At 56.3% G+C, this 9,388-nt stretch overlaps 1 protein-coding gene across 1 annotated transcript; it reads left to right on the forward strand.

Annotated features, from left to right (window-relative positions):
- The first annotated feature begins 5,164 nt into the window (after positions 1-5,164).
- Positions 5,165-9,144, forward strand: GRXCR2 (glutaredoxin and cysteine rich domain containing 2). Its single transcript, XM_058035050.1, has 3 exons — positions 5,165-5,509; positions 7,751-7,966; positions 8,965-9,144. The coding sequence occupies exons 1-3, from the start codon at positions 5,165-5,167 to the stop codon at positions 9,142-9,144; spliced, it is 741 nt and encodes a 246-aa protein (XP_057891033.1).
- Positions 9,145-9,388: the final 244 nt, after the last annotated feature.

The raw sequence follows: 9,388 nt of genomic DNA on the forward strand, positions 1-9,388 counted from the left end.
TTTACTGCTGGGGGACAGGCCGGTTCAGCTGCTGGCTCTGGGTGCACTGTGGGCTCTGGCGCTCAGTCTGAGTGGGCTTCTCCCACAGCTCGCGCTTGCAGAGCAGGGCTGCCTGTGGGAGGAGGTCTGGCAGCAGCACCAGGCTGCTCCTGAGCCACTGAGAGCACACAGGGGGCTCGGGCCCTTGTGGTGGAGATGCCCTGTGCTGGCAGAGCAGTGTCCTGCCATGTCTGCAGGGCAGAGCAGTGCTCTGGGGGCTCACTTCCATCACCAGGTGGGTTTATCCAGCAAAGGGCCGTTCCCCGGGTGGGCAGTGCCCCTGTGCCCTGGCCAGTGCCCGGGCTGTTCCTTGCCCACTGCACACCTGTTCTCTGGGCTTGGTCCCAGGCTGTGCTGCTGCTCTCAGGAGAAGCCCAGGCAGAGTCGTGTCTGTAGATAAAAGTCAGCACCTGGGAATTTCCCTCTTTGAAGCTCTTTTTCCTGTTTTCCGCTTTGTTTCTTTGTGACCTCAGGAATTTTGCGCTTACCTAGGCAGGCGCAGGGTGAGCTGGCTGCCGTCCCGAGCCCGCGGCTCTCCCGGCCGTGCGGGGTGTCTCCGCTCCCGCTGACTTCAGCCAGCAGGAATGTGCAGCGGGCCCTGCCTTGTGCGGGCACGGAAACCTCCTGAGCTGCCAGGGCTCCTGGACATGGAGTCCCGTGGGCTCACGGTGAGTGTGAGGGTGTGTGCGTGCAGCTCTGCCTCTGTGCACCCTCACGAGTTGTGAATGCAGCTCAGTGGAGCGTTAAAGCATCCAGAATTTTAAATAACCTGTGACTTTGGCAATTTGTGAAAACAGCAGGCTGAGCACAAAAGGAAGCCCTGTCAGCCCCTGCGTGAGGGCAGGTGATGCAGCATGACATCACTCCTTAGTTCAGCTCTATTTAGGCACTCAGGACTCCCAAGGATGTGTTTGATGTTTGCATCAGAGGCTCAGCCCGTGCTGGCCGTGCCTGCAGTGTGCAGGGGCTGCTGCTCTCTGCAGCCCTGCTGCTCCATTCCTGCCGTGTCCCGACCCCGATGGCAGGCTGGGGGTGCTCTGATGGCAGGCTAAAGCCCTCTTTGGAGCAAGGATTGGGGTGCAGGAAGGATGTTTGGGAGCACCCGTGGTGGGGGTTGCTGACTCAGGGCTGACAGTGAGCAATCAGCTTCTGCTTGCCATTGATGGCTGCAGGAGTTCTGGGGGAGTGGGACACACCGAGCCCCCAGCCCTGAGACCGGGCTGCTGGGCTGTACCCACCCACTGTCCCTCTGCAGGAGCCAGGGCTGTGCTCTCACTGGGAGGGAAGACAACTCCTGCTTCAGCTCCTTGGATTTTCACAGGATCTGTGCCTGCCTCTGTATTTCACAGCAGGAACCACCCACCTGGCCAGCACTTCAAGTCCCTGCGTAAGTCCCTGGCAGAGGATGATGGTGGCCAGGAATGCCAAAAATGCTCGGTGTGGGTCAGGTTGCTGGAGACAGACTTTAGTGCCTCCTGATCTGAACATCAGGGCTCGCCCCTGAGCCAATCCTGCAATGTCTTCCATGCTTTGGAAATGGTGGTGTTAGGGCAGTGAGTGCCAGGGCAGCTCCTGTGTGCTGCTCTTTTGTGCCTGTTTTCTGCTAATCCAAACAAATCCAGTGCATCTCTGTAGGGGCTGGAACAACGACCAGGCTGATTTGGGGGGGTGCATTAGGTACCTCTGAGGTCCCTCCTACCCTGGGGATCCCAAACCAAACCCTGCACATGGCACAGCCAGCCCTGAGCACTGTATCACCTGTCAGGTCTGGCTGGGGCAGCTCATATTTTAAAACTTCTACACCCTTTAAAAATTGTTCATTTAAAAATGTGTTGTTTAATGTCAGATAAAAGATTACAGATGTTCTGAGCTGCTGGCAGATCCCAATTGGAGAAAGCTGGAAGCAGGCCTTTGCCTTGGCTCATGTGGACAGGTTTGTACAAAAGAGTGCCAGCTGAGACTGTCTCAGTGCTGCTGAATAGGAAACTCCTGAACAGTAGTTAGCAGAATACTTGTACTTTTTGAGGTTCACCTCTAGCTGCAGATGCCAGTATCTCCTGGCACAAGGAATGATGAAAACCAGGTGCAGGCTGCCAGGCCAGAGGGAGTGGTGGCTGTGCTGGCTCTCTGTGACTGCCCTCCCATGCTCTTTTTGTCACAGGGGGTGTTGGGACACATCCCTGGTGTGCTGGCACCTGGCTCTCGGCTGCTATGTGCTTGTGGTGATGTGAGCAGGGCTCTGCTGCAGCCGAGAGCCTGGTGCTCATCCCCATCCTGCTCCCTGTGCAGGGCAAGGAGGGCAGCAGGGCTTGCTCTGAGCGAGCACAGCACAACAAAGCCTTTTCCAGCAAAGCTTGCAGGTGGAAACACGCCTTCAAAGTGCAGCTGCCTGTGGCTCCTCTCTGGGCCCAGCTTTGCTGCAGTGCTCCAGTGCAGGGCTGTGCTGCTCGGGGCAAGGGCTGGCTCTGTGCTCTGCCCCATAACTGCCTGTGGCTCCTCTCTGGGCCCTGCTTTCTGCAGTGCTCCAGCGCAGTGCTGTGCTGCTCGGGGCAAGGGCTGGCTCTGTGCTCTGCCCCATAACTGCCTGTGGCTCCTCTCTGGGCCCTGCTTTCTGCAGTGCTCCAGCGCAGTGCTGTGCTGCTCGGGGCAAGGGCTGGCTCTGTGCTCTGCAGAGCCTCCGGCTGCCCCATTCTTCCTCCCCTGCTGCGGGGGGAGCACGGGCCCCACGCTCGGGAGACACATGTCATTGAAACGCACTGGAATGGAGTCTGAAGTCAAATATAGTGCTGTGATCATCTAGGTCGTGCAGCTTAATGACTTCACTGTTGAATGCTAAATTATTTTTGTTGCATTTTTAGTAAGGCTCGTGCGGGCTGTGAGAAACAAACCCCCGCTGGCCCCGGAGCTGCGGGGCCGTGTGGGCGGCGGGGGCGCCGGCATCCCGCATCCCGCAGCCACCCGTGCCAGCCCCGCACGCTGCGGGCTCCGGGGGTCGCGGGTGGCGCTGGGGATGGCCTCATCAAACACCCCCCGGGAAATCCCCGTTTGGATATTTAACGTGGGAGTACTGACTCGGGGTGTTCAGAACAGCTCAGAAATGTAGAATGGCCGCTTAGGGAACTTCTCTTTTCAGGAGTCACCAGCTCACAGGCACAAAGGAGCGAGGGGTGACACAGCCAGCTCTGTGTCCCGGCCCTGGGGTGACACGGGCAGCAGTTGGCACGGGCTGGCCGTGCCCGGCCGAGTCCTGCAGGGCAGGGGCTGTGCCAGCAGCACAGTCTGGACTGAGCTGGGGCAGCACCTGTGGGTAACTGTACTGCCACAGCGGCTCTGCTCGGCTCGCAGCGGTGCTCCCGCTCTGTTCTCTCACTGCTGCTTTGAACTGCCTTTCCTGCCTGATTGTTCCCTCAATCAAAGGAAAATGAGCTCCAATTGAGGTATCTCACAGTGCCGTCTGTGTCGGGCTGTGGCCGCTGGGGACCCTTTGAAGAGCAGCAATTCTGAGGCTGGATTCGGCGGGTTCACAGGGGAAGGGCTGGATCCGCCTTCCAAGGGAATCAGCAGGAGCCCGGTGCGGCTCATGCAAATCCCAGGTTTTCGTACCAAGCGGGATGGGAGGGAGCCTGGCAGCAGCTCTGCAGCGGGGCTGAGGCCATGCAAATCCCAGGTTTTCGTACCAAGCGGGATGGGAGGGAGCCTGGCAGCAGCCCTGCAGCGGGGCTGAGGCCATGCCAAGGGCGGCTCCAGGGCCGGGAGCTCTCCCAGGCGTGCTCAGACCTGCTCTCTTGGGGCAGGGAACACCTCATACTGTCCTTGTGCTGAGGCTTCCCGCAGCCCAGGGGACCCTCAGAGCAGATCTGTAGTGACAGAAACTGCTCGTGGTGGCTGTTTGGTCTGTGGAAGGGCTGTGCAGTGGAATTACTAGCAGGCTGCTTCTAAAGTGCCATCCTAGGATTTCATTAATAAACTTTTAAAAGATAATGAATTAACCTATTGAGAGCATTACGCTTTAACAGTGCTGGGTTTGAGCTGAAAGAAGTTAAATGAAGCCTCTGCCTACATCCTGCCAAGGATGAGTCCCTCTGGATATGTAGTGGTGGATATGCACTAAAACCTTGTAACTCCAAAAAAAAACCAAAAAAAAAAAAACAAACCAAAAAAGGAGATTTTAACTCCTGTTGGGGACCTACGTGATTCAAGTAGGTGTTGGGAGATGTTTAAAGCCCAGACAGCAGTTACCTGGAGATGTGTTTGTACCACATGCGCTCTTTATTTTACTCCTTGAAAGGTCAGAGGAGCTCGAGGTGCCCAGGCAGGGATGGGCACAGAAACCAAACCCTCAGTGACAGAGACCAGGCCAGTGAGGTGCCAGTCTGGGTGACAGGGCATCTCTGAGGATGGGCTGTCCTGGGGTGGGTCTGGGTCCCAGGCTGCCTGGACATGGACGTTTGGCAGTGCTGGGGGAAGGAAGCATGAGTGACTGTCTCCTAAAATTGAAAACCAAACCCAGAATGGTCCGAAAGGCCCTAGAAGGCACCAAGAATTACAAATAGGGATTGCGCACTAACGAGAGAATATCTTAATTAGATCTCACAACCTGTAGAGGAACACATTAGATGAAAATGAAACTGAGCTTTGTGCTCTCAGGGTTTCAGTGTGAGAATGGGAGAGCAATTATTCACATTTGCAATTTGTGAGGCTGGATTGCTTTTTCTCTGAATTTGTCTTTTTAACTTTTTACCTTGTCAGAGAATTGTGGAAAGCTACTGGGATGATGTATTTGGGGTAGTTCTTATCACAGCACGTGGCAGAAGCATTTCCATGGTTTCAGAAACATGGATAGAGTTTCCCATTTAATCCTCTCCTTCCAGGTTAACTCCTTTCTTGCTGTGGTGTCCAGCCTGGCCCCCACTCACCAACCTGCTTTCGACTTCACTACCAGTGATATTTTCTCTTTGTGGATTTCCATCAATATTTAATGCAGCGGTGTCGGTTTTGCTGTAAGATGAGAGGATCTACTAGAGACCTTGAATTATACATCCCGTGTGGGGGGAGGCTGGAAGCGTTTTCTTTTGGGCCCGGGCTCTTGGCGCCGATCCGCAGGAGCTGCAGCTGGGACCCAGAGATGGAGGAGCCCCAGCAGCAGCAGCAGCAGGAGGAGCGGCCCCGCAGGGTGAGGTTCCGCATCTCCTCGGCCGGCAGCGGCCGGCTGCTCAAGCAGGTCTACGAGGACGGGCAGGAGCTGGAGCCGCCGGCCGAGGAGCGCTCGCGGCGCTTCCTGCGCCACAGCTTCGAGCCCGAGGAGCCGCTGTGCGGGCCCGGGGAGCTGCCGGGCAGCGCCGAGAGCCTGTGCTGGCCCACGGCCCTGACGGCGCGCAGGATCAGCGTGCTGAGGGAGAGCCAGCACCAGGGGCTGCTGGGGAGCGCGGGCCTGCTGCGCGACTGCCGCCCGGGCACCGGCCTGTGCGAGGTGAGCGCTGTGCCCCTGACTGACCGTGTGGGGTGAGTACTGCCCGTGGGTGTCCCCTGCCAGCCTCTGCGGGGTGAGCGCTGTGCCCCTGACAGACTCTGTGGGGTGAGTGATGTCCCCTGACAGCCTGTGCAGGGCAAATACTGCCCTTGGGTGTCCCCTGCCAGCCTCTGAGGGGTGAGCGCTGTGCCCCTGACTGACCGTGTGGGGTGAGTACTGCCCGTGGGTGTCCCCTGCCAGCCTCTGCGGGGTGAGTGATGTCCTTGGTGTCCCCCTGCCAGCCTCTGAGGGGTGAGCGCTGTGCCCCTGACTGACCGTGTGGGGTGAGTACTGCCCGTGGGTGTCCCCTGCCAGCCTCTGAGGGGTGAGTGATGTCCTTGGTGTCCCCCTGCCAGCCTCTGCGGGGTGAGTGATGTCCCCCTGACAGCCTGTGCAGGGCAAATACTGCACACGGCCATGACTGTCCCCCTGCCAGCCTCTGCGAGGTGAGTGATGTCCTTGGTGTCCCCCTGACAGCCTCTGCGGGGTGAGTGCTGTGCCCCTGACTGACCGTGTGGGGTGAGTACTGCCCGTGGGTGTCCCCTGCCAGCCTCTGAGGGGTGAGTGCTGTGCCCCTGACTGACCGTGTGGGGTGAGTGATGTCCCCTGACAGCCTGTGCAGGGCAAATACTGCCCGTGGGTGTCCCCTGCCAGCCTCTGAGGGGTGAGTGATGTCCTTGGTGTCCCCCTGCCAGCCTCTGAGGGGTGAGTGATGTCCTTGGTGTCCCCCTGCCAGCCTCTGTGGGGTGAGTGATGTCCTTGGTGTCCCCTGCCAGCCCCTGCAGGGTAAGTGCTGCCCATGGCTGTCCCCCTCTGGGCTCAGCTCTGGGGTAAATCCTGCTTGGAGCCTCACACTTCAGCCTCATCCACATAAAACTCTCCTGTCAAACCAGGACTTGAAAAGGGTGCTTGTGAATCTCCAGCCACTGTTCTAGGAATTCTGTGTGCTGAATATGCCACATGTGGCAGGATCCTCAGGGTCTGCAGGAGGGAACAGCATCTGCCAGCTGTGCTCTGGCTTCTCCTGGTCCTGGTCTGCATGTGTCCATTGGGTAGAGTAAAAGAGAAAATTTCCTTACCTATTGATATCTGTACTTGGGAATCCTACTGCATCTAGATCAGTCAAATGTAAGGAGGCTGTTAAGTTAATGAGATAGATTTAAAATATTAAAGTTGTGTGACTTTGGCTGGCAGGAAGCCAGTGCTGCCATCAGGGTGCCAGGTGTCTGCATGCCCTGGCGGCCAGAATTCCTCTTTGGCTACTTTGATAATCCCAGTTTAGTTTCACTGCCTATTTTCTTAACATATGACTAATGCCACTGATAGAGAAGTGCTTATTTAGTCCTTATAAAGAGGCAGTACCTGCACAATATGTGTGAATACTTTTTATGGATTTGAATGCACTGAAAGTCTGTTAATTCCTGGCGTTCATCAAAGCTGTGCGTGGGAAACCCAGATGGCTGCTATTTGACACATTGGACATGCAGTTTGCCTGCAAACATCAGACCACGATGAATCTCTCCTGCCCAAGCACAGTGCACTGCTGTGATCTTATCCAGCCCGTTAATTTGTTTTGCATTCTTGGGTAATGCTCCTGTCCCTCCCCAGTGTCCCCAGCCACAGATACCCGGGGTGACCACACTGTCCAGTAGCAGCTTGTGCTGCATCCACAGGCACTTGGTGCTTGCAGACGCCGTGTCTGTGACACACACGAGGCTCTCACCTCCTGCAGGTGGGCAGGACTTGTACTCACCTGCCTCCCCCTCGTGCTCCTCCCCACGGGGAGCAGGAGCCCCAGGGCCAGGAGAGCACAGCCACCGCAGCAGCTGGTGTGACTCAGGGCATTTTGTAGGAGAACGTCTCCTTCTGCATGGCCTCCTGACACAGACACTTAGAGTGCCTGTGAAATATGAAGAGTGTGTAAAACAATAGGCCCCAGTAACTCCATATGACACCAGGGAGGAGGGACCAGGTCAGCAAAGTGCTGCTCTCAGGGGAATGTTTGACCAAGTTTAGCTTTAAAATGACTAGAAAAAAAATATAAATTCACCCAGTTGGGCTGTACCTCCACCAATTTGCTGGATGCTCTGGGGGTGGTCAGGGGAGCTGGCCTGGTGCAGGGGACACTCTGCTGGAAGCTCAGGGACCAACAGTCTTTGCAGAGTGAATTTATACTGGTGAGACACTGACAACTTCCTTCAGGCTTCCCCAGTTGTAGATTTTGGCAAGATCATCATCTACACCAATAACCTGAAAATCATCCGTGCACCGATGGACGAGAAGGAGCTCATGAGAAGAATGATCCAGACTGAGGGAATAAATGACTGGACGTTCGTGTACCGGGAGAAGAAAGAGCGACTTGGTGGTGGGCATGAAACAGATGTGGATAATATGGTCACGTGCAACCAGCATGTGCTGGTAAGAGAAAATGGAAAGTGCTTTTTCCCCACAACCCTGCTCCAACCACCCAAGCCCCATCCATTTCTGTATCTGGCTAAAAAGCACCACTCTGTTTCCCTCAGGAGATAACAACCAACGCTGTGCTGAGATCCTGCTCTGGGGACAGTGCTGGCTCTAGGTGCTCATGTCTCCCTCTGATTTCTTCCCCTAGAGATGGCTGGCATTTACAGAGCTTGGCTGGGCTCCATCCCTGGTCACCCCTCCCAGTGGGATAAGAGCAGGCCAGAGTTTCTCCAGCCTGACAAGGCTAAACACAGCTGCTCTGTGGCTGAGACTGCTTCAGGCTAAAATTTTAGTATCAGCTGAAATAAGGTTGTGCCTTACATTTGCTTTCTCACGGGGGAGTCTTTGTTGGTCAGAATCCCAATTAGTCTGACCATGATTTGATCCCACAAAACCTAATGCTGTCATGTGGAGCTGATGCAGTTTCATGGAACTGAGCGTGGGTCACTGCGGTCCTTCTGCTGCCAGGAACTTCAAGGTGGGATTTGAAAGAGGGTGCCTGGCACAGTGGGAGAGAGGCAGGCACAAAGGACAGCTCGAAAGAAAGTGTGCATGGTGGTGATGAGGGGTTTGGGCAGAGAGGGTGACGAGCAATCCCTGAAGAAATGTAGTGTGGCTCAAACCTGAGGCTACAGAGTGGAAAGGGTGTGATAAAAAATGGCAGGAGGATGGGTGGAGCTGTGCAGAGGAGAAATATGAGTTTGGAGTATTGTGTTATAAGCCCAGTTACACTATCTGCTCATTTTCTAGCAGCAGCCACAAATTGTCCCCAAGCATGTGGGAGCATTTTTGTCCAAGTCCTTGCTGTGGAGAACTGATCGTCATGGGCAGAGTGGTGTGTCAGGAGCAACCGTGATGGCAAAGGCTGGGAGAGAGACCTTCCATCTCCCAACAATGTCCCTGACTTTGGAATCTCCCACCCACTAACAAGTTTTTTTCTGTGTCTGCTGCAGGAGGGCTATGCTGAACACTGCTGCTCCCAGTGCAGAGGCTCGGGCTGTGCTCCCTGCTCGCTGTGCCACGGCAGCAAGTTCTCCATGCTGGCAAACCGATTCCGGGAGTCCTACCGGGCGCTGCGCTGTCCGGCGTGCGACGAGAGCGGGCTGCAGCCGTGCTGGGTGTGCGCCGCCTGAGCCGGCCCGGGCCCGCCTGCCCGCCGCGGGGACGGGGTTAACGGCCGGGGAAGGTGCTCTGGACACGGGGAAAGGTGCTCTCTGTGCGTGGGGAAAGGCGCTCTGTACATAGGGAGCACTCTGGAAACGGGGAAAGGCGCTCTGTACATAGGGAGCACTCTGGACATGGGGAAGGGCACTCTGTGCGTGGGGAAAGGCACTCTGTGCATAGGGAGCACTCTGGACACGGGGAAAGGCGCTCTCT

This window comes from Melospiza georgiana, chromosome 15, assembly GCF_028018845.1.
Source record: "Melospiza georgiana isolate bMelGeo1 chromosome 15, bMelGeo1.pri, whole genome shotgun sequence".
NCBI classification, from domain to species: Eukaryota; Metazoa; Chordata; class Aves; order Passeriformes; family Passerellidae; genus Melospiza; species Melospiza georgiana.

Bases quoted from the DNA above. Each gene is read 5' to 3' on its own strand.
- GRXCR2 (XM_058035050.1), top strand. From the start codon at position 5,165: ATGGAGGAGCCCCAGCAGCAGCAGCAGCAGGAGGAGCGGCCCCGCAGG. The intron at 5,510-7,750 runs GTGAGCGCTGTG...AACTTCCTTCAG, and splicing joins CGGGCACCGGCCTGTGCGAG to GCTTCCCCAGTTGTAGATTT. The intron at 7,967-8,964 runs GTAAGAGAAAAT...TGTCTGCTGCAG, and splicing joins CGTGCAACCAGCATGTGCTG to GAGGGCTATGCTGAACACTG.